We start from the raw sequence: 24611 nt of genomic DNA, 5'->3' as shown, positions 1-24611 counted from the left end.
TGAACATCAAGAGCATCGTGGAACAATACAGCTTGTGCTCGGTCATTAGTGTTCCGGCATCGATCTACTGGCCAGGTCTGCTCTCAGACCTGCCAAGGCCTGGCTGGCCTCCATCAGCTCCTTAATAAGCTTATTGCAGCTCTCCAGCACCTCTGTCAACTCTTGCAACTTCACCTGCATCTCATTGCTGTTTTCCTCGTACACTGTGTACATATTCTCCTTCATTTGCTGACACACTTCGGTCACCTGGCATATGAAATTACGGGCAGTTAGGGAAATGGAGATGGGAGCAAGGCAAAGACCTGAATTGAGCAGCTGATACGCGTCCGGTGGTGGACAATTTAATGAACAGAGTTACACTACCTTCTCCATAAGTTGACCCTGAAAGTTTTCCATCACTTTCTGGTCATTGGTGCGGCTCTCGTTTATCTTCTCTACCAGGTCCTGAGCTCTCTTGCTGATGTCCTCTACGCTTGAGCTATAACGGGTCAAATGAATCGTGGCATCGATATCTTATTAACAACGAAATGAATTGATTACTTCGATAAAAAGTGCACTTAAATATATAAATATATAGGGCTGGAATTTTCACCTGGTTGGCTCCTCTTGAATTTGAGTCCTGTTCAAACAGGACGAATTTTCTCTAGTTACACTTTGTTCTGGGTTTTCTGTCTGCGTCTACCGAGACAAGAAACGAAATGTACCTACAAGATTTACGAGACGTGCCATATGAAGAAACAAATAATACATTTCGTGCCGACCCTGTTTTGTATAATGTAAAGCAACATACCATTTGATTGCGGCCGCTCTTCGATGTGGAATGCCGGATGGACATTTCGTCATCAAAGAAAAACTCCATTCTTAGACTATTGGACTGATTAATGGGTTAACTAATCTATATGCAGCAAAAATAAAATATTAATTAAAAAAAAAATCTCTGGTATCAAGTGAAGTTGGCCGAAGCAGAAGTCTCACAACTACAGATAGCTTAAGCCTCCGTTAGCTAGCTAGCTAGCCCATAAAAGGGTTTACTTCATATTTGCATGTCGCTAACAAAAAAAAAAAAAAAAAAAAAAAAGTTCTCGAATTTTGAAGTTCATATATTTTTTAAGTTACACTAATCTACAGATGTGTAACTACAATAATTAGTACATATAAATAGTGTTAAATATAACAATCATAAATGAAATTTGGCTCATTTCAATGGCCTGTATCTTGAATTATATCTATATCAAGCTAAAGTAACTTGGATCGTACCAGCTTCCGTATGTTGTATAGTTTACGAATTACGACACGTTATGATCGCAAAAAGCTGCGGTCCTTAAAGTAACATTCTACAATATATCTATATCAAAGTCCTTCTGGTCTAACGTAAATATTGTGCTATAACCTCTCTCTCTCTCTCTCTCTCTCTCTCTCTCTCTCACACACACACACACACACACACACACACACACACACACACACACACACACACACACACACACACACACACAATTTCTTTTGAGATAGGCAGTTTCACTCGGCTCCCCATGATTTATTTCACGTAGGCTGTTTGATATTAGATAGTTGAGTGCAAAGATACCTTTAGTTTAATTTTAGCTTCAGTTTAAACCTCAATCAAGAGTCATAAATTCTTATCATTATTTTAATAATTTTAATTTAATTAACCGTACCCGAAAGTTGTGTTCCTTTTGCGTGGGTGACACTGACAGTGCAGAGAGCACTTTCTCAAATTGTTGGCAGTGGATTTTAATCCAGGATGAGAGGGGCGGATTGATCGGTGCTGTGATTGGAAGCATAATCCCTCCCTTCCTCTATCTGTCGCCCTGTCCCCACCCACAATCTGGATTAACCCAGCACCGAGGATACAGCCGGCAGGAACACTGGCTGCCTGAGAGGCTCTGATGTCTGCTGGAGGGAGCACAGATGAGAACAACGTGATGCTCTCGATAATATTTAGTAGCATTTAACTTCTACATTAAAAAAAAAAGAAAAAAAAGAGTTGCTGAATTAGCGCTTTAATGATGGAAAGAACTGTTAATCTGGAAACTGCATAAACCTTGTTTGAGAAGGTGGGTGACTAACACACTGGCCTGTTTTAATGTCATTTGAGAAAACTTGTTTTATTTTTCAAATTTTTAAAGTTTCAAGTGACAGTGACAGTGATCAAAAATGATTTGAATATATGTGTATTGGATTAAAATTTCAATCACATTAGGATGCATTTCATTTTATTATGTATTACTGCCTCATTGCTGTTCAGGAAGTGGGATCTCAGCAAGTGGACGAACCAAACATTTTTTACCTCGATTATAATGGATTAACCTGTCGCCGGAGGGAGTGTACACCAGGAACATGAGTAACTTTAACAACACGGAGCAAAGTGGACTCTCTTACCAGTATCTGGTCCACAATGGGGAACCACTTTACACGGACTACAAGCCCCCTTCAAGGGATCTCATCCAGCTACCCAAATCCATCATCTACCTCCTGATGGCTGGACTGGTTGTGGTGGCCGTGGCGTACGCCATCGTGGGCCACCTCATCAAAGACCTCATGTTGGATGTAACAGGTACATGGGCCACTTGCTAGGGCAGTGGTCTCATCTTTCTCAAGCACTTTTTAAACATTACAGAATTTTTAAAGCTGGTTTAACATCAGTATGTTGTTTTCAAAGGCAAATCTGTTTGTCTTTATACACTTGAGTAAAAGTAAGTCTTACTGTTGCCTTTTGACAATATGTATTGACCATTTTGATAAGACAGCTAATATACCCCTACCCCTATGATCCCTTTTGGATCAAATATTATCATTCTTGCTTAAAATTCCATCCACAATAGTAATTTCTGCTTTGCAGACACTAAACTGTCATTCAACCTGCTTCCTTTCTCTTCCACCATCAGACTGTTTGCTGGGCCCGGTGGATGAGGACATTGCAAAGGACGGCCAGGTGGACGGCGTGAGCCCCCTTCACATGCCCCCGTCCATTAGCCACTCTCACCCTAACGCCTTCCACGTGTGGGACCAGGACGACGTCATCATTCCCATGACCACCGTGGAGGAGAGCCCCCTGACCAGCCCGCTGATGGCAGTCATCCCGTACATCCCGTCGTTCTTTCCCACTTCCCACAATGTCAGCAGCCCGTCCTACAATCAGCCCCTGCCCAAGGAGAGCGACGCCTGAGCACACAGCGAGGTGTTTTCCCCTTCGGGAACATATCTTTCTTCCCACTTTCTTTGGATTTTACCTTCTTGCTCCTTTTCAATGTCTCCAATTGGCTTTTTAAGATTCTGGTAAAAATTCAACAGCCACCCAGAAAATCTCAGGAAGATAAGACTGGTACACTAAACTGATGACTGAGTGAAAAAAAAACAACACAAAACTGGCTCTTTTTTTATTTTTCAGAAAAGAGAAAGAAAGTCAGAGGGGATTTGTGCCAAGACGACTTTTCTGTCTCATTTGGTTTTATTTCAAAGCTAAACCAGCAGTGGCAAACGAGGTATGGACATGGTGCTGAAAACTTTCTTGCTGTAATCTAAAGTGAAAGTAACTGCATTTTGAAGAAGCCATATTACAGCCATGAACACAGGTGTGTCCTTATCTGGAGGGAAGGATGGGTCAAGACAAATGTTTGCTGTTACACTGTGAAACGATCAGTTACATTCCATTGATAAAGAAGTCCCAGAAGCAGCACGTCGAGTCCCTGTGTCAAATTGAAGCACATCCACGTGAATGTCGCCATGCTGAGGTAGATGTGTGTCAGCCTTTCTGCGTCGCTAAAAATACTTGAGGAGAAGACTTTAAGAAGATCGACCTGACGCGCTAATTTAAAGGGTGGAGTTAATTCAATTAGGAAAGGTGACTGCACTGTCAGGTCACCCTGTAACACTTCTCTAGCACTAAATCAACAGTGCAACACCGAATTGATGTCATTACCTTTCTAACATTCAAAACGGTCATAAAAGTGCGCAGCAAACTACACCACAGCTCTAGTGGTTGTGTGTGATATGTGTTATTTCAAAGTGGAGGATTCACTTGTTTTCTGCTGAGATATTATTTTCTTTTTAGCTGTTACAGCAGAATGCATCCAGTTCTGTTTTTTTCCACCTCGCACGTTGGCAACAAAACACGCGCACTGTTACACAACGGAAAAAAACTAAACAGAAAAAAAGGACTGGGGACCATTTTAAGCAGGATATTGGCTGGGATGCAAAAATCCCGGGATATTAAAAGCACATGAAGGCTGTGACATCACACACACACACACACACACACACACACACACACACACACATAATCAGCACTTCTATCCATATCACATCTTTGAGCTCCGCTTGCAAGAAAAATATGTTTCAACGTATTTATTGGTATTCCGTCATTTCCAAGAACCCCCAGGATTTCTTATTGCTTTGGAAAGGCACAGAGCCTGTATTGCCTGTATTGACTCAGGGGAGGAGATTAGGATGCAAAGATTAGACAAGCAGCTTAGCATTTAATACAGCATCCTTATATTACTTTTGAGCTGTGGAATTAGATAATCTGACAGATGCAGCCCAATCTGACTGGATGATATTCTGGTTGTATGACAGGTTTCAGCGACTCCTGGTTGCGGTTGCAGAAAAAGGCCCAAACAATTGTTAAAAGTGTTTGAGGGCTGAAGAAAAATGAAGCAATGCTGCTTTGGGGGCTTGGTGTGTCAGAGCAGGTAGACATTATGCGACATGATGTGTGTATGTGTGTGTCTGAGATGGCATTTGGCTAGATGTCTACAGATTTTGTGGTTGGATCAGCCTGATAAAACAGTAGCAACCAACTCTAACGATTTCCCACTAACTCACAACAAAGTTAGTTGTAAAAGGGCTGCTGAACTGAAGTGGACTTAGAAATTAGAAGTGACTGCAGTGGGAAATGTTATGCTGACGGTGTGTAACATGAGAAGGGCAAAATTGTGCAAGCATTAAATATCCATTCATACATGTATGCATGCACGCACAAATTCACCTCACATGCATGTTTGTGGGAGGAAGCCAGAGAGAAACCACACAGATGCAGGGAGAACATGCAAACTCCACACAGAAAGGCCCCAGGCTGAGATCGAACCCGTGACCTTCTTGCTGTGAGGTGACAGGGCTAACCACTGCGCCACCGTGTCGCCCTGGCTTAAATATTTCACATCAAAATATACTTATGTTTCGACCTTTATGTCTCGTTAGTTGAAACAAGAAAATATCTAATTGCACAAATGTCAATGTTTGACCACAGCATCACTCAGAGTGTGATTATTAAACTGAGTCACCGGCTGTTGGCCTCAAAAAAGTTGCCATTTAAATTCAACTGTTAAATGCTTTATTCAGTTCTGACTGGAAAGATACGATGTAAAAGCTTTTCTAATCCTATTTCTCTCGCAAAAGAAGATCTCAATTCCTTAAAGTCAGCGGGGGCCCATGCACCGGCACCACAGGAGCTCTCTTATTGGTGCAGATGGGTGGGATTAAGGCGGAGCCAATTAAGATTTAAAGAAGTTAAGACAAGAGCAAGTGAGGCTGCAGAAATTCCCAGACCTTATTTTGCAATTGATTCAAACGTCTAACAACCTAATTGGATTATTGATAGTTTTAGAGCCAGTTGTTGAGTCTTGCCTTTTACACTGGGCCAATTAAACCTAGGTCTTTTCTATAAACAAACATTTGGAGTTGATCATATGGTCTTTTTTTGAAAATGTGTGAAAATCCTCAGTAGGAGATCTGTATAGGGTCACATGCACACACACACATACACACAACAACAATAGTGTCCAAACATCAGTCTGTGCGATGTGGCGCCTGCTGCCCAGAGAGGCTTTACTCTAGTCTGCGGTCAGTTTACGTCAGTCAAGGTAAATTGATCCTTACATGTCCTTTATCCTCAGGTGGCAGCTTAACCTTTAGATGACTGACTGCAACCTCAACCCGCTCCCCGTTTGCAAGGCCACGACTCCCTGGATCAGTGGCTAAAAGATGCTGAAAGACTGGACATCAGATTGCCAGACTGCCTTTAAATTGAGGATAATTTAAATATTAGTAGCTCTGGTATTTTAGTAGCGATACAACAAATCAGAAAAGCCTCAGTAGCCTGGATGGAATGTCAGCCTAAAATCAATACATCCTTTTTTTCCCTCTCAAAGCAGAAATAAAAGGAAGAGTGCGTCTATGAAAAAGTCTTGATTATGCCGTCCGCTTGTCAAAGGTCAGAAGCACAAAAAAAACCCAAAGCCTGAAATAAATAGACGACCATCTGTTGTGCTTTGGTTGGCTGACTTTATCCCGGTTACAGTCGGTCCCTGTCAAGCTGTCATTTAGCCCTAATCCTCCGATGGCAAGCCAGGTGCTTCTGTGACTAAGGGGAATCTTTTTTTTCCTGCCTCGTCAAATGCAGCCAAACATCTGGATCTTTGTTAATACTCAGCGTACATTTACATTTAGTGGGGTGATTGCATTATACGAGTGGACATATGTTATTTGATGCACATTTATACAAGGTGGATTAGACTTACACAAGCTTTGGGAGGGAAAATAGTAAGCCTCTTGTATTCCAATCGTTGGGTTTTTGCTTCGGTGCACTTCCTTTGATATGTTCAATTTGTCATTGCTGGTGACATTGTAGAGCTGCTAAAATTCAGACATGTCTCATTCTTGTCATGAACCGTTTCTCCCATCCGAGAACTCGGACAAATCAATTTTACAAGGACGGTTAAAAAAAAAAAACAGTCACAAGACCAAGTCAGCTGACAACAGACGCGTTCTCTACAAACCACATTTATTCTTTCATTTACACATTACATGTAAAGGCAGCAGATTCCCTTTTGAGATAAAGATAAATAATCAAAACACTGATGAAATAGGATTCGTTTGATTTTTTTCCAAACAGCCACAAACCATTGACCCTCAGAAGTTCCTTCTTGAGAGGACGGTGCGGTAGAGCGAGGTGCCTTTCGCCTGGAGGAACTTCACAACCATCTTGTCCTTGGTCACCTCCACGTGGACGAAGCCCCCCAGAGTCGACGCCTTGCCGGTGAAGAACTTCACCGCGCCTTTGGGCACGTGGTCCCAGTGGCTGGTGTCGGGGTCTATGAAGTTTCCAGCACCGCTCACCACATAACCCACATTGGACTCTTCGATGTACTGTGCCGAGCAGAAGCGGGATTGAAGCAACTTATCACAACATTTTGCCTCACACAGGGCCAAAAAAAACAAACAAGCAAAAAAAAAAATACAACCCACCTGCAGATTGTGGTCGTGGCCGCAGAAGTAAGCAGTGGCCTTGTACTTCTTGAGCAGGGGGAGCAGATCACGCAGAAGGCACCGCGTGGGCCCGTGTTCTGACACGGACCACACAGGGTAGTGGCCGGCCACCAGCAGGAAGTCGGCCCTGGAGCGAGCCAGCCTCTCCCTCAGCCAGGTCAGCTGACGGTTGGCCTCCAACGGGTTAAGTGGGCCGCTGGGCATCTCGCCCAGGAAGTCGTCGCACCTGCCGCACAGTTTGACGGTGTCCAGCATGATGATCGTCAGCGTCATGTTTGAGATGCGGAAATTCAGCTCGTAATAATAATCTGGAAATTTCCTGGGGGAAAAGGGCATTTTTTTAAATGTTTATTTTGGACCAAGAGATATAGAATTCAAGAGAGGCTTTTTTGAGCTCATTACCATCTTGGTGAGTTTTTACTGTACTCAATTTGGGCACTGACGCTCCCTTTGTGGTCGTGGTTGCCAGCCAGGATGTACCAAGGCACTTGGAGAGATGGCTGAGTGTACACACTCTCAAAGGTGTACTGGCAGAAGAAGAAAAAACTGTACTGTAGATTTTTTGGGTATCTCTTCTACTTTTTCTGACAACTTTTGTACACAAATATTTGTACTTTCTACTTCCCACATTTGAAAAACATGCTTGTTTCCTTTGTGTTTACAAGATACAAATTCTATTAAAAGTAATTAACTTATTGTATTACAGCTGTTGTTGCTTGAAGTGGAGCTATTTGAACTGTGCTGTTGTGTAGTTAAATATAAAGCTGGATCATATTTTAGAGTACCTCGGTTTTAGGGTCACTGCTCAGTACGTTTTCAGTGCAGAGAAAAAAATCAACATGGTTATTGTTATAGAAAGTGTAAACATCCAAAACTTTCTCTCCTTGCCATAACTGTTAGTGGTTACAGTTTTGTTGTGCTGCAAATGTAAAAAGGGGGGAATGGGGGGGCTTAGTGCAACAAAAAATGATCAAGGTGCTCTTGAAAGATCTCTGGTCAGTTCAGTCCAGAATATTCTGTCATAACTTTTTCATGTTTGCAAAATTATCAATGTATGTATTGTTTCATTTATGGCAAAAAATAACTTTTTACTCAAGTACATTTCAGAACCTGTACTTTCTCACATCTACTTTTGTAAAGGAGTGGAATCAGTACTTTTACCAGAGTATTTTTTATTTACGTATACAAAACATATTAAGAAATACTTATTTTACTAGTTTGCGTTTTTATATTCAGTATTTTACATTTCTATCGTATGTGTACTTTTACTTAAGAACAGAATGTGAATACTTTTGACACCTCTGGCATTAACAGAACGTCTCACTACCCTTTTTGAGGTTACGGCAAACTTCAACTCGCCCGACCTTGAAGCGGGGAGAATCCACGCTCTCCACGCCCGTGTAGTAGAAGTTGTCGCCAAGGGCCAGAACAAAGTCAGCTCCCATCTGCTCCGCTACTTTACCCATCTCCCGTGCTGTGGCCTCCTGCACGGCTGTCACGTAGGGTGGGTAGGGCAAGCCTCCCCAGTCCCCTATGGCCAGGAACTTGAGGGAAGTCCTGTTTTCTGGTAAGTAGAAAAGGAAAAAAAAAAAACAAGCACTCTGAAACTTCACAAGAATAAAGTGGTGCGGACTGGGGACAACAGAACAAAGTGGAAAAACTGGCCAGCGCGACCCAAGTGTTGCGGATTGGTTTTCACTTTTAAGTCCCGTTTTCTGTCAAAGAGCAGGCAATGGCCGGTGACAGGAACTCATGCGGCAGGGAGGGAGTTGAGGGGTGCAAAAAAGCAGCTGATACTCACTGCTGAGTCCCCCGAGGTCCTGGAAGGCCGTAGGAAAGCAGTAGGCGACGGGGACGGCACTGATCAAAACAGACACCAGGATGAGTGCCATCTGAGAGGACAAGAGCACAAACAATGAGAACGGTTGTATTAAAAGTGAAACAATCGCACATACTCAGGTGGAAAACAGAAAACGGAACACGAGGCGAACCGCAGCTCAGTCTCTCACCACGACAGTCTACGCTCCCCCTTCTGCTTCCTGCCTTACTGCATTTTTCGCACAATCTCTGCTACCTTTATGTCCTAGCAGCCGACGTGTGATTGGCTGCAGGCCAAAGCTTACACGCCCCAGGTGGAGCCAACAGAAACTAATGACAGCAGCTGTGCTGATGAAGCGGAGAGGTTTTGAGGAGGTTGGGGTGGGGGAGGGTCAGGAGGTCACATTTCCACATCTGCAATCATAAGCTGAGTTTCATATCTGTTTGCGTCTTCTTCTTTCACACGACCGACTTAGAAGGGGGAAAAAAAACCCAGCAGACACATCACAGAAGTAGGACAGAGGCATCTCATGACTCAAAGCCTTATAACGACAAGGCGGGCCAGCGTGTCAGGAATTGCCGTCTGCATGCAGAGATAGCAAAGTTCAGAGCCGGGAGATAACAAACAAACCAACTCACAGCTGCTGAGCGGCGGAGCAGAGTTCAGGACGGCCCGGCAGGACACTCTGGGTCATTGCAGGAGCTTCTTCCCTCGTTCTCACCTTATATATGCGGCCCTGCCTCCGTCCCAGGAGGTAGTCAGTCCCGCGGACGCGCCACGGGAGCATGATCATGGCTCACACCCTGACTAAGCCCTGGTTCTGTGCTCTCATGTGACCTGCTGCGGTTGTTACAGCTGGTGTTCAGAGTCTGTTTTTCCCTACTGTGGCATTATTCACCGTTTCCCTTCTTCATTTTGATTCCTCTTAACTGTTTTATTTGGGATGATGCAGGAAGGAGATGCACAAAGGGCTACTTTTACAGCAGTTGCATGAAGTAAAAATATATTTTTTGTTTACCTTGTGTGCATGCTATTTACTGTGTAGACTGTGTAGCACTTGGTCGGTATATATAGAGAATTTCAAATCATTTATTATTTTTCTTTCACCATGACTTTATAGGCCATTTCATGTCCAGTGTGGGTTCGGCAATAATAAGCCATGAGCATCGCCAGTCCTTTTCTTCGTCATCGATTTTAATACATTACACGTATTAAATATTATTTCAGTTTTGACATCTCACTTAAAATATACTACACACTGTAACATCTGGTTCCTGCAGCCATGCCTGCTTTAAGGATACCCAATCTTAGGAAAAATGTGCAAGCCAACAAAGTTTGTTGAAAAGTTCCCGCTCAGTGTCCTCTGTGGATGTGGGGAGGGTTTTCCTCTTTGCAAAAGCAGTCCCGGTGATGTCACACCAGCTTTTCGAAGGTGGCAATCATACATGTCCTCTTTCACGACCGACATGCTCAACTCGTCCAACCGCAAAGCTCGGGCCGTTTTAAACCCGGTTGTGTTTGAGCTCTCTAACTTGTCCTAGTGCAACTGTATTGCGTCGCATTGGTTCCTTTGCAAGACGGACAAGAGGAATATGTTTGGCAATGTAAACTATGAAGGACTGCAAAAAATACTGAACAGAGACTTTAATCCAAAATAAAAACTTGTTCAATATACAAGATTCAAACTTCTTAGGCGACATCAATTGATAAACCATGTCATGTTAAAACGCTGAGCTGCGTTAAAAACAAAGCAAATAAAACTGATACAGAAAGAGTCAACTCGACTTTGGGACAAACGGGACAAAAAACAGTGAAGATGCAACCAAACAGTCAAAAGTGCTGCTTGGACAGCAGTCACATTTTAATGCAACAGACAAACAAACAAAAAAAAAAATAGCCAGCGTCTCCCACAAAACCATTATTGTCAACGTCTGCGGAAAAGAAACGAGAGCATTCAGTTCAAAGGGCAGGTGGCTGGATATCTGGATCCTAGTTCCCAGGATGAAAGAAGTTCTGGAGTCAGAAAGGAGTCAAGTGAGGAGTGAGGGCTACACAGAATGCAACTACGGACAGTTTGTGTTACTTTAACCCGAATATGAACCCTGCGACTGTGACCCGAAGCCGTGGTAGGAGCCGTAGTTCTGCTGATTGCCCCAGGAGCCCTGGTTTCCTCCCTGGTTGCCCCAGCCTGTGAAGTGAGCACCAGCAAAGGTTACCAACTTTTTTTTTTTTTTTTTTGCTTCCTTTTCATCCCAAAGAAACATTTCACATCATTACTTACCGTAATTATTGTAACCCTGGCCACCGGTGACTGAACTGGGGTAGGCGGTGCTGTACATTGAGTAGTTATCTCCCTGACCTTCGCTCTGGGTCAGGATCTTTTTCTTCTCCTCTCCGTAGCCGTAGCTGTAGGGGCTCTCCTTGTCGGCGGGGGGAGGCATCGCCTTGTAGTTGCCGGCGTTGTTTGCGGCGCCGTCGTTGGTGCCCGGAGTGTGAGTGTGAGTGTGAGCGGGAGCGGAGGAGACGCTGCTGTTGTCCGGGTAGAACGTGTTGTAGCCGGCGTTGTCCGATCCGGAGGGGTCCGCGGCATTGGCTGCAGGGCCGGCCGAGTTATTACCGTACAGATTATCTATGAGGCAATTGAGAAAAAAGAAAAAGAAAGAACATCTATTACCACAAAGTGCTAGAAAAAACAACCTCAATTCACTCTGCTCGCCGTGTCAACTTACGATAGCCACTTCCATCGCTGCCCTCGTAGCTGTAGTTGGCTGAAAAAACACAATGAAAATAAATATTTTCATCAAATTTATCAACACATGTAAGCACATTATGCACTTTACATCTTGCCATTCACTTTTAAAAACATCAGTACCACCGGCTATTGTCACTTTTTTTTTTTTTTTTTTACCTCAAATCTTTATCTTAATTATTCTTTTACTTTTTTCTTTTATTTTAATTATTCTTTTACTGTCTACACACTTTTTATGAACTGACTGCTGATGACTGACTGAAGACTGGGAAACTGAACTTCCCTCAGGATAAATTAAGTACTTATCTATCTATCTATCTATCCATCCCTTAAAACAGATGAGTGTTAAAGATGTAAAGAGACATTAAAGAAACACCAACAAATGTTCATACTCTGGTTGTAGTTGGGCCCCTGTGGTGGCATTTTGCCACGGCCCCTGCCTCGACCTCTAGGGTAGCCCCACCCCCGGCCGCAGTCTGAGGGGATACCGCGGATGGTGCCGAACCCTGGGATGTGCTGATTAACAGGAAACAGGACATTTCTTGTGTTAGAAAAGGAAAGAAAGTAGGAAAAAGCTGCTGCTTTAAGGCAGGTGCCCGAGTTCTGATGGAAGTGTGCATGAATTGTACAGCACGGGCCTTACACTGAAGCTCATTATTCTTCACCAGTCACAATTTGGAGGTGGTTGCGTCATATTTGAGAGGGCAGATTCCATTACTGTTGATATTATTATCATGGTATAGAGTCATATTTTGCATTTCATTGTTTGCAACTAATTATCTTATATTATAAAGTATTCCATAACACTTTAAACATCCTTATATGTACTTGCAACTTTTTCTAATCTTTTTAACTTTGTATTTTATATTTATTTTACACTTTTGTTATTCCTTGTTAGCACAATCACGTCATGTTCTGCCACGCCAACTATTCAGTGCAATGTAATGTTACGTGAAAAATTAAAAATCTTGAAATCTTGTGTTTGAGACACATCGGGTCCTCCGACCTGACCGATCAAGCAGATGAATTACCATGTCGGTGTAGGAGTTCTTCTTCTTGACGATGTTCCGGTCGGGGTTGGCCGCCTTCTGCTTATCATAGGGAAACAGCTTCTCCAGGGCTGCCAGGGCAGCGTAAGCCTTGGCTTCCTTCTTGTTGGAACCCCTCCCTTTGAACTTCTGCCCGTCGACTTCCACCTAAGACGCAGTGGAACAGTGGTTATTTTTTTTTCTTACCTGCCCAAAAACTCAATGAACCTTGAACGACAATGAACAAGTTAACGCGAGTCGCCCACCTCCATGACGAAGCACTTCTCATGGGAGCCGCCGGTCTCTGCTGACAGCTCGTATTTCAAGCTGCGCCGCTTCTCGTTTAGTTCCATCACAGGGTTCTTGCCGTTTTTTGTCAGGATAGGACCCTGACTGCTCTGCTCCTGTGGACAAAATACAGCTAACTAGTCCCAGTTTTGACACATTCTGAATCTTATCTTCTGAGTAACTGAATGAGACTTGTGCATTTGCGTCATCACGACAGGAACAAAGTGAGACCTACATCTTCTGATGTCGCAGAGGTTGTGGGGGCACTTTTGACAGGCTCATCCTCAGGTTTAATGCTGGAAGGTGGTTTGGGCTCCGCCCCAGTAGGAAGACCCAGATCCTGGAGGACCTGTGAATAAACAGACAGCATACGCATTACAACCACCTGCCAGTTGGTGCAAAGTTTAGACATCTCATTGCGTAGCGTCTCCGTCTTGCCTTGGTGGCAACGTTCAGCTTGGCCACTTTCTTGGAGGGTCCCGAGGCCTCGTAGGTCTTTCCCAGGAGCTCCACGGCCATTGTGAAGACTGGCTCGTGCACTGGACCCGTCTGAGTTATGAGCCGGAATTCCAAACCGGGTCGGTACTGGTTCAGACGCATCACAGCATTCATGTTGAAATCATCAGCGACTACAAAGATGGAGAACCAGTGATGAAAAAGAAAAATTCTTCTGGACTGAAAACTAACAAAAGTAATTTCAGCATTTCATCCCCAAAAACCAGCAGACGGTGTTTGCTGTTGAAGGCTAAAGATTACTAACATTTCTTCTCCAAGTGCCGCTGGAACCTCAGATACTTCCTCGCTTTGCTGTTGAGCTGAAGCTCCTTCTTCTCTGTGTCCACCTCGGTGTAAGATCTCTTCAGGCTGATCTGAGCTGCAGACGCTGCTTGAGCTAAACAAATGACATGAATGAAAAACAAATCCTTTGACCCCGCCCCCCCCCCCCCTGCCAAAAAAGTGATTTTGACCCCACAGAAAGTACTTTACCAGCATCATCTTGGCTCTCGGCTATTTCCGGCTTCCTAAATCTTCCGGGTCTGAGGTCCATGCCCAGAACCTTGTACATCTGACCGAACGCACACAACCTCAAGGCAATCTGGGGACGACGCAAGAGCGAGTTGTTAATTGCGAGGCTGATTTCTGGACGGGATTGAATATATGAGGAGCCTCGACATGCCTGGGCACTCTGTGTGATGTCTTCACGCTGCTGCAGAGTGAGAACCGAGAGGGCATCGACGTCTTCCTTCTCACATGGATCTTTAAAACCAGGCCCGTCTATAGACAAAAAAAACAGAAGAAGAATTCCACTTAGTAAAGATGTTATTGTTGCTGGATTAGAATCCACATTATGCAAAAGTTCACTCTTTGGTTCACCTGATAAGAGAATCCCAGTAGCGACGCACTCGAAAACCCTGCGCAGAGACTCGCCTGGTCCCATCTGCCTCTCATGCGTGCTGATGACCTTTTCCACCAATAGCTCAAGAAGCTGCCAGTGGACGGATGAGTACGCCAGGTGAGTGTGTGATTTAGCACATTAGCAACAACAGCGTGGTGGATAAACACAGGCGGCGGCCTCACCCATCCGGTGAGCGGCGTCCAGGTGGGAACACGGTTGCACAGGTCCCTCAGGATCCGGATGACGATGACGGCAGAGTTCAACATGTTGACTTTGGCCTGGAGAGAGAGAGGAGGAGTTCAGTCAGAATGGGCGGGGCCATCCCTGATCTGCCCCAACAAACCCCAGAACAAAGCAATGAGTCTTGAAAACAATGTCGCCAAACTAAATGCACATCAGAGATCATAATAATTCAAAAAAATGCGCTCGTCTCTGAGTCGTGTTGTTTTGCCCTTCCGTCACTTTTTCTTTATCACTTTATCGACAAGAAGTGGGAGCATTTTTTTTTTAAGTGTCACTGCCCCTGAATGGAGAAAGATGTAAAGGAACATTCAAAGTACGTTACAAACATGGAAAGTAGCAACGGAAAAAAAATAAGGACGTGATTGCAAACCTGGAACCACTTGGCATGGCGGAGAGACGCCAAGGCAGAAAGGCATTTCTGCCTGTCCAGAACGTCCGGCGGATCGCTGACCGTTTGTGTTTCTATTGTCGAGGTGGGTAAGAAGAAAAGGTACAGTTTGACCAAGGGGGTTGGCTCTGTCTTGCAGCTCAGGGAGAAAGAGCCACACTGAGAACCAGCAGGAGCAGGGAACTGGAGTCTCGGGCACCTTCGAGTCCAAATGTTTGTCTCAGTTTAGTCTAGTTCTACTTTAGTCTAGAATTTGTCAATGTGGACGACTGCCAAATAGAGACAACCCTGTATGCCACGGTGCGCGACCCGTTCCCTCAGCTCCGGCGTAGTTCAGGTGTGCAGCTCTCCCGCACCTCCTGAGACAGTGTGTCCAGTTGGTCAAAGGTCCAGCGTTCCTAAAAAACTTAGCAGACTGAAAGGAGATCAATTGTGAATCACAAGCATGGAGAGAATCTTCACGTTTGCGCCGCGCTGCAGCAAAACTGATGGGGAGTCCCTGGTTTTCAACGAGGTCACATACTGGGTCGAGGGATATTTTGACTCTCAACTAGAACCACTGAACATATTGGAATTTCCAACTAGGATTGTCTGTCCCCTGAACACCACAGAAAGCTAAAAGACTGATATACTTGCATCAGTTCTGACTATCATTCCTGAAAACAGCAACGCTGACAATAATAATATAATGTAGCTGTAGCACTGCAGCTATCTGTTTAAGAGAAGAGATGCTTTTCTACATAATGCAAATAGCAAGAGAACTGGATGTAGAGGACGGGGTCAGAGGGAAGCCAATGAGTTGCATGGAAACCCCTGATGCTAACGGCAAAGACATGCTGCCACTTATCCAACGCTGGTCGCCCATTTAACCTCCCATTTTATCTTCACTGTTAACAAGTTTGACCCAACAAGAGAAAAAACTGATCAATTCAAAGCAGCAGAGACATGCTGCCAGCTATTCAGCCCAGTATAAGACTAGTAGTACTAATACTTTAACATGTCCTTTTTCTCTTAACCAGTAATAAGTCAAAGGTACTATCAAAAAAAAATATGCTCATTTAAAGGAATCCTCTTTATGGCGCAGATTGAGGAAGTTTTTAAATAAACTAAATCAGCGCTTGAAGCTACTCCAACACCTACTGAAGCTGGAGACTCCACCCTAAACCAAGAGCCGTCTGTTGACAGGGATTTCTATTATTTTTGGAGTTTCTTGACCATTTAATTCCCCTTAGAGAAACCCTTATGCCCCAAAAATGTTTTTTTTTATGGTCAGTTTTGCTGCAGCCGGTACCCAATGTACATTGTTCAGCATCAGGTACATGCAAATGCGCGCTTTTGAAAATCGGGCTAAATTTCAAAACATGAATAGACAAGAGCGTCCGTCCGTCACAAAACGCCGATCAAGACTCCTCGGAGCGCAAACACTCACGGCTCACTGTGCCGGCTCCACTGAGCTGGAATGACGATGGGATGCACAGCGCCGCAGTTGGCACAGGTCAGTGGAGCGGCACAGCGTCTGCAGGCTGAGAAACACAAACACCAGACGCTCCTCCGACGCCGCGGAACACACCTGCGCCGCCTCCTTCCTCCGTCCTCATGATGGGCGACGTCATGTGGACGGTGAGCGTCAGCATCGACTTGGTGCTCGTCACGGCGACGGCTGCGTCTCCTGGACACTGGCTCACTGTGTAGGCGCCCGGCAGCCGCTCCTTTGTTTTGGGAGGAGAAGGCAACATTTTCGAGAGGCGGCCCGAGGAGGGAAGAGAAAAAAAGACCAGCAGTCAGCGCTTCGTTCTACCTCCAGTTGTGCCGATAACTTCTCGGCCACGTCTTTGAGAATGGCGACAGTTGGCTTGGCGGCGCAGAGGAGCACCAGCTCCAGCTGCTGGTCTCCTTTCAGAATGAGGCCTTTGGCCACCAAGCCCACCCTCATGGCCCCGCGAAGCAGACGATCTTTTGACTTCATACTGAGATGAGGGAAAAGAAAAAGACAAGTTAAAATTCAATCAATGAAAGGACAAAGAGTTCATAGATTTTTAAAAGCTCTGATTAACTCTTAACGACGACATCAACAACAGCAGCAGCAGCAGCTCTACTGTTGCTCACCTCCCCTTCGCCGACTTTTCCTCGCCCATTTTCGGACCCTCGCCATCTGTCGGGACAGCGTCATCCTTCGAAGGCGCATCATCTGCTGAAGCGGCATCGTCTTCTGAAGTGGCATCACCCTTCGTAGCAGCATCTGCGAGGACATTTTCGTCTTTTGCAATGACGTCTTCTGTCGCAGCGGCGTCCTCTTTTGCCACGGCGGCATCTTGGGGAATGGAGATGTGCAGAGAGACGGACTTGAGGGCGCACTCCACGTGAGAGATGACCGTCTGCACTTCCTCCAGCTCTTCCGCTGAGGGATACACCTCAGAGTGTTTGAACAGCGCCAGGCGATCGTACTGCGTCCGCACGTTTGCACTGGGGGCCTGGGAGGCTTTGTTCTGGTGGGGTCACAAGAAAAAAGAAACAAAACATGTCGGATAAAAAAGAGCATTCATGCAAATGGGAACAAACGGCGTCTGAGGTGTTTTGAAGAACGACTCAAAAGAGTTTAAAAAAGTTTAAAAGATATTTACAGTAGCATGAATGACATCAAGGTTAAAGTTCAATTGCAGCGCGGTTACTCAGAGACAAATGGTGGAACAACAACCTCATGATGACGCTGATAATCCATCTCTTCCACAGCAGAGATGTAGTCGTGGTAATTTCTCAGCTGCTCTTCGTAGCACACGCAGTCGTACCAGTAGCGCAGTTCCTCATACCTTCAGCGACAGACATACAAGTCTCGTCAAGATTTCATGTTGAGAGAATTTGCAAAAGTGATGCATCACAGAATGAGCATTTAAAAGCAACATATTGGTTGGTGTACATACAAGGCTTTTCGCCATGTAAAGCAAAACCATCCTCGTACTCTTATCAGTCTCAGTCAGCTGGAGGTCACGTCATTTACAACAACTTCACAACTTGTTGTGTATTTTAGACTGGGATGATGCATACTGATCCTAGTCGGCGTATTGCACGACTGCTTCCAGATTACAGAGATTTCAATGTGGAAAAACAAAACAAGATGTGCTCGGTGTGTTTGTGGTGGTCGGTGGGTGCGTGTCACCTGTCGAAGTCGTGCGGGAGGAGCCGGTGGCCCTGCCGTATCAGGTTGTCCCAGTACTTCAGCTCCTCGTACGCCTGCTGCTCATCCCACCCCGCAAATGCAGCCATGTCGTCACGATTTCTACGCCACATGCCTGAATCCTAGTCAGAAAACAGACATCAGTGATTGCGCCCTGTCGCTCAGGGAACACCTGCCTGAAGCCACGAGTGACTCTTTCTCATTCATGTTGTCCATTCGCGTGTTCCGCTGCTAGCAGTTAGCCAACATGGAATTATAGGGATTGCTGAGCAACATCGGGACTCACTTTACTTCCTCGGTTAGCTCTGCGACACCTAGATAGCATTGCGCCATACGTTGCCTCCACTTGACGATAATTTGCAAAACAGGACAGTTCTGCAGTGACGCTGCCGCGGCTGTTTGTAGCGACGACCGTCCCGCTGGGATTTTAGCTTCTAAATGTTAGCCAGCCAGCGTTGGTCAGAGAGCTCTTTTCATTCTTAATCAGAATGCTCATTCTGGAACGTTACCGTTTCCTTTAATGTGAGGCTGTTCTTTGCACTGCTGCCGCTTACCTGTGAGAACGTGAGCAGAAGCAGGTGTACAGCTTTCGCAGGAACCTATACTGAGGCCGAAAAATCCTTGGACTTCTTGCGTCCGGTGGCAAGCTGTATACCAATTGTTTTGGGAACATCACCACCTACTGTTCTGGAGTATGAAGTGTAACGTACAGACGAGGACTCATCGTGGGTTGGACGAGTTTAGTTACAGAGTAGTAGAAAAACAATTTGCCCCAACTGAAATACTTTCTTTCTTTCAGCTCAGAACGTAGAGATTCTTAGGGTTTCGTGGTTTAACCTTTACAACTGATATAAGAAAGGCAGGATATATAATGCAACGCAAAACACTGGGCTCACCATCAAGGTGGTAACACAGCTGAAGTAACTAACTATCCATCCGCCCATCCATCCATCCATCCATCCATCTGACTGCATGGCCTTGGGTATAATGCTATATATTATAAACATGTGTTTACAGTGGTAGGCTTTTTTTGAGGTAACTTTTGATGATGGTGATAATAAGTCTATAAGTATCTTTACATTCAAAAGCTGTAAAAAAAAACAACAACAAAAAAACACAGATATTCTCTGGGAGATTAAGTTCAAGGATATTGGTCTGGTTTGTGAAGACACGCAGAAATCAGTACAATACAATAAAATCGTACAAATTGTTTAGTGCAGGGGGCACCAACGTGGTGCCTGCGTCCACCAGGTAGCCCCCAAGGACCCCATGGGTCGCCTGCAGGCCTGTTTGAAAATTCACAACTCATTGAGCTGCGTCTAAACTTCAATTTTAACCAACCTTGTTAAGTTATTGCTGATAATTATTGAGAACTCATTAACTCGATATGGGTTTTCACATAGATGAGTGTCATTAATAATAATATATTACCCAGAGAGTTTGTTATGTCAGGAGAGTGTAGCAAACTGGTAGCCCTTCATATGACTCAGGACCCATGAAGTAGCTCTCAGTGCCAAAACAGTTGGTGACTCCTGGTTTAGGGTATAATTATGTCTACTGTCAAAACCATCAGAATTGGATCCAGAAGGCAAAACCATACAACATGCATGTATGTAGCAACTAGTAGCAACAGTGTTTCAAGAAGTACAATTCATTTCATTTTATTCAAAAGCAAATGCTAGAATACTGCATTGGCTTATTTACATCCATTTGTTTTTTCTTTGATTTGTTTTTTTTTTTTTTTTTTTTACATATCCACAATATTAACTTACAAAATGTTACATTATTTCTCACAGAGTAACAAGTAAACACAGAAAATCACATTTAGCCGACTGATTGACAGACTCAGAAGTGTCTTACTAGAAACTCTCTCAATGTACATTCAGCTTAATCACACAACATGAGAAAAAAACATTACAGAAGATACATCCTGTCTAATTTTGATTTCACTGATGACTCATCCATGTATTGCAGTTTTAATACATATATTTCTCTATTAGCCGCCTTTTAAATACTGTGAAGAATACTATTTTGACCAATGGAGCTGTTTCATACAAGTAATAAATACAACAAAAATCTGAGTGTCTTAAAAACACCATAGTTTTTCTGGATGAAGAGTGAGGTCTCTTAAGAGAAATCTTCCCCTAAACCGGAGTATTTCGGTCGATATTTTGTGCAAATTTAAAGTACTAGCGAGCATATGTCAGTTACAAAACGTCAAATACAACTTTTTTTGGACTGAATCAAATACTACACATTTGGTAAGCGGACCAGCCGAGCAATATTTCAGACTGCTTTGATAAACCCTCTCACAGGCCGCAGCGGCCATGGAAAGCTATGAGGCCCACACTCCCATTGTCTGTTATGGTGCCGGGCCATATGTCCACTCAGTGGCCTGTGACCGCACACGTCAGGCTGACTCTGTGTTTCTCCGAGCTGTGGAAGGACGTCGGCTCCCAGCGGCTCAGCACGTTACTCCCGAGGCCCGCCTGGCACTTGGCGATGAGGCAGATCTTGCGAAGGACGGCGCGCCGCAGCAGGATGTACACCCAGGGGTCCAGGATCTGGTTCCAAGTGGCCAGCCGCACGCCCATAATCATCAGGGTTTTGTAGCCCGTTAGCTCGTCACCTGTGGAACCCTGGAAGGAGGCGATCACGGACATCAAGCCAAAGACCTGCGTAGATAAAGCAGCAACGTTAGAGAAACACCAATCACATTGGCATGTGAAATTAAAAATGGCATTAAAGAAACATTTCTACTGGAGTGAGATAGATTAGTTCTTCTGTTTTAGTTTTCCCAGTTTTGTGGCCACACTGGTGTTGTTTTAGTGTGATTAGTGGCACTGTGGCATTCATAACAAGAGGGACTGATGCTGGTTAAGTGTACTGCAAACAAAGGTTCTGAGTCACTGTGAACTGTAATGGAGACTGGAAACATGGTATCCATGAGATTTTTCATATCATTATATAAAATCAGTCTTCCAAAACAAAGTGATCACTGGAGATGTTTCCATCCACAGTGGAGAAAGGAACTTTTGAGGCACTGAGTATTGATCTTCCCAACTGTATGCAAATGAGATTGTAGTAGAATCTGAAATCGATGTTTGCTAACAAATCCCCTGTGGATCTTTCCCCTTGATGCATTGCTTGGTATTTCAACTTGGATTTTTGTTTTCATTAATATTGCTGCCCTTTGGTTATGTCGGATGTTAATGTCATGTTGCTTATTTCGGATCTATAGAGAAAAACATTCCTGTTACTCAAAAAGTTTACTTTTAAAGTTTTAAAATTTAAGTTACATGCACTGTTTAAGTACACATTAAAAGTGTTTAAAAATACAAATTCTGTTGAAACTAATTCACTTATTGTTTATCATAGTTGTGGCTTGAAGTGGAGTTATTTGAACAATGCTGTTGTGGAGTAAAATGTTAAAGTGGATCATATTTTAGAGGAGGATTATTTCAGAGTACCTCGGCTATGGGCTCACTGTTTAGTACATTTTCAATACAGGGAAAGATACAAATGTAGAAAAAGACATTGGTTGTCGTTACTAAAAGTGTAAAAATGTATGTAACAACAAATTGTATTGTTTCATTAATTGCAAAAAATTATTTCAGAACCTGTAGTTTCTTACTTTTACTTTACTCAAGTAAAAGTAAGAAAAGAGTTGAATCAATACCTTTACTTTTACCAGAGTTTTTGTATCAGTACTTTTACTAAAGAATGTGAATACTTTTGCCACCTCGGGCAATAGTGTAGTATGTTCTTTACTCTTTTGTTGAGGCTGTGAATTTGACCTGACACGAGTCCCTCCCTGGCGCTCACCAGCAGGGGGCTCCAGCAGATGCACGAGGTGACCATGATGCCCACCAGCTGCACCACCATCTCAATGTCATGGGACCTGGCCGAGCGGTGGCAGCCGGGCTTCCTCCTGAGCCGAGCCAGCACCAGCGTCAGCCCGCTGACGGTGTTGCACACCAGGGCCACGGCCAGAGAAGCCAGGCCCAGTCCGGAGAACACGGCCACGAACGCCACGTCCCTCTTGTCGGTGCCGTTGAGCACGTTGATGAAACACCACGTCCCCGGCTGCTGGTACGTGTAGGAGCCCACATGGAAGCACGGCAGCACGGCCACGCTCAGCGCTGCCAGCCAGACGGCCGACAGGCAGCTCTTGGTCCGGGTCTTGGTCACCAGGCACGCGTGCAGCAGCGGCCTGGTGACGCCCAGGCAGCGCTCGGCCGCCATGGCGCAGCCCAGGAAGAGCGGGCACAGTCCGAAGAACACCATGCAGCCGCCCAGGAACTGGCACATCGCGTCCGAGGAGTTCAAGTCAGGCTGCGTGTCAGACAGGTAGAGCCGGAGAACCAGAGCGCCCAGAATGACGTGGCCCAGGAGGTCGGTGGAGACCAGGGAGGTGGCGAACAACAGGAAGGAGGCCTTAGTGCGCCGCCGCTGCCGGTAGTAGGTGCTGACCAGGATGAAGAGGGCCACGATGTTGGAGATTATGCCCAGCGTCATGGATAAACTGACCCCGATGGCGCCGACGACAGAGGGCTGCACCAGGCTGGAGTTCCCTGGCTCCGACATCCCCTCCACTGCGTCCACGCTGCTCTCCTGCCGCCCTGCAGAACTGACGTGGCTCAACTCAAACAGCGGCCAACCCTGAAGGTCAAGGGGTCCATGGTGAGGAGGCACTGCAAGGGGAGAGGACAAGGGCTCGAGAAAATCCAGCCTAAGAAGCCACTGCTGGGTGGGACTTCCTTTGCATTTGCAAACTAGAGAGAAAATAGAGAGAAAATAGTGAGGAAATATTGTTTGCATGCAGAGAAACTGACAAAAGCGCACAAACGAGCTCAAATGGATGATCTAGATTTTTAACTCTCCAACACCGAGTAAATTAATATCTTTTTTATATTCTTAAGTGCAAGGATGAAGTTTTAAGTGAAGGGGGAAACATTTTGGAAAGTAACTGTGAGTAACATAAGATCTGCTGTGCTCTTCTACAAGGCAAGGTTCGTTTTTGCCAAGAAGCCAAATGAGATCAGATGAAAGAGCAGCGCACACAGCAACACACAGCAACACACAGCAACACACCAAAACAAGCCTACATCCAATCATCTGGACCGTTTTCAGAAGGCTTATCAACAGTTTTGGGAATAAAAAGAAAAATTTTCCAAAGTGGTATTGCAAAGTTTTGACCACTGCACTTAAAAAAAGCTATTTCCCAAATGACGCATCAGCTAAAATGACTTATAAAATAAGTACAACAGACTTTGTGTTGTTCGTGAGTCAGATTCCAAGGACGGACTCACCTCTGCATAGTTGAGATGCTCTTCACAGTCCAGCTGGAGAACAAGCAGCAAGAAAACAGATGTTTCCACGAGCAGGACTCGATTAAAACTCCAACAGCGTCCAAGGCCAAAATCAGTAATTCCCTCTTCTTCTCCTTCTCCTTCTTTTTCTTCTTCACATAAAGCCCAGCGAGACAGTTCGCGTCTCTGCCTCCTTTGCCTCCAGACATCAACTCTGTCCGTGGAAACATCGGCTACAGGTTTGCAGCTTTTAAGGCGCGTCTCCGCCTCTCTCTCTCTCTCTCGCTCTCACTCTCTCTCTCTCTCTCCCTCCCTCTCTCTCTCCCACTCACTCACTCACTCTCACTCTCTCTCTCCCTCCCTCTCTCTCTCCCACTCACTCCCTCTCTCTCTCTCTCTCTCTCTCTCTCTCCCACTCACTCACTCACTCTCACTCTCTCTCTCTCTCTCACTCACTCTCACTCTCTCTCTCTCTCCCACTCACTCACTCACTCTCACTCTCTCTCTCTCTCTCTCTCTCTCTCTCTCTCACTCACTCTCACTCTCACTCTCGCTGTCCGTGCGTGGACGCGTGGGCGTCTTCGCTCACGCCTCATTCCTCCGCGCACACTTGTCCTGCATGTCGCCGAGTGTTTACGTTACAGCTCAGCGAGCACAAGCACGTTAGCCGTCTCAATCACCGCGTGCCTCGCACGCGCGCCCTTAAAATGTGTTAGTGAGAAGATGACGAAGATGTTCCGGTCGTATGCGACGGTCAAGTCTGCAGCGTCTGTTTGAAGGAGTTGGAAGAAAGTCAAGAGTCACTTGCGAGGCGCGAACTGTCTGGAAAGTAAGGAGGTGGAAATCAAATCGCTTTTTTGTTTCGGTTTCTTAGCTACATGTTCAAAATAAACAAGGCAAACCAAAGCAAAATGCAGACTTTTTTTTTTTTA

General features: G+C 45.0%; 3 protein-coding genes and 1 pseudogene across 4 annotated transcripts; all 4 read right to left on the bottom strand.

Annotated features, from left to right (window-relative positions):
- Nucleotides 1-45: 45 nt before the first annotated feature.
- On the bottom strand, nucleotides 46-926 carry syce2 (synaptonemal complex central element protein 2). Its single transcript, XM_076040641.1, has 4 exons — nucleotides 791-926; nucleotides 593-678; nucleotides 364-478; nucleotides 46-246 (listed from the first exon to the last, which is right to left on the bottom strand). Exons 1-4 carry the CDS (start codon nucleotides 857-859, stop codon nucleotides 46-48), a joined length of 471 nt encoding a protein of 156 aa, XP_075896756.1. The 5' UTR covers nucleotides 860-926.
- A 5856-nt stretch (nucleotides 927-6782) lies between these two features.
- On the bottom strand, nucleotides 6783-9857 carry acp5a (acid phosphatase 5a, tartrate resistant). 2 transcript variants are annotated; one of them, XM_076037657.1, is made up of 6 exons: nucleotides 9742-9857; nucleotides 9086-9176; nucleotides 8649-8848; nucleotides 7687-7811; nucleotides 7264-7603; nucleotides 6783-7164 (listed from the first exon to the last, which is right to left on the bottom strand). In XM_076037657.1, the coding sequence occupies exons 2-6, from the start codon at nucleotides 9174-9176 to the stop codon at nucleotides 6928-6930; spliced, it is 993 nt and encodes a 330-aa protein (XP_075893772.1). In that variant the 5' UTR covers nucleotides 9742-9857; the 3' UTR covers nucleotides 6783-6927. The 2 variants fall into 2 exon arrangements, with proteins under 2 accessions (XP_075893772.1, XP_075893761.1); XM_076037646.1 differs by lacking the exon at nucleotides 9742-9857 and adding an exon at nucleotides 9294-9442.
- A 1200-nt stretch (nucleotides 9858-11057) lies between these two features.
- LOC142897959 (interleukin enhancer-binding factor 3-like) lies at nucleotides 11058-18877 on the bottom strand (annotated as a pseudogene).
- Nucleotides 18878-19960: 1083 nt separating this feature from the next.
- On the bottom strand, nucleotides 19961-23929 carry LOC142896229 (prostaglandin E2 receptor EP1 subtype-like). Its single transcript, XM_076037778.1, has 3 exons — nucleotides 23680-23929; nucleotides 22193-23142; nucleotides 19961-21042 (listed from the first exon to the last, which is right to left on the bottom strand). Exons 2-3 carry the CDS (start codon nucleotides 22952-22954, stop codon nucleotides 20755-20757), a joined length of 1050 nt encoding a protein of 349 aa, XP_075893893.1. The 5' UTR covers nucleotides 22955-23142; nucleotides 23680-23929; the 3' UTR covers nucleotides 19961-20754.
- Between the last annotated feature and the right edge of the window lie 682 nt (nucleotides 23930-24611).

The sequence above is a fragment of the Nelusetta ayraudi genome, unplaced genomic scaffold (genome assembly GCF_046127955.1).
Source record: "Nelusetta ayraudi isolate G7.1 ecotype Tasmania unplaced genomic scaffold, CSIRO-AGI_Nayr_v1 ptg000004l, whole genome shotgun sequence".
Lineage (NCBI taxonomy): Eukaryota > Metazoa > Chordata > Actinopteri > Tetraodontiformes > Monacanthidae > Nelusetta > Nelusetta ayraudi.
The sequence above is the reverse complement of the archived record's forward strand: the minus strand, read 5'-3'. Positions and strand labels throughout refer to the sequence as shown.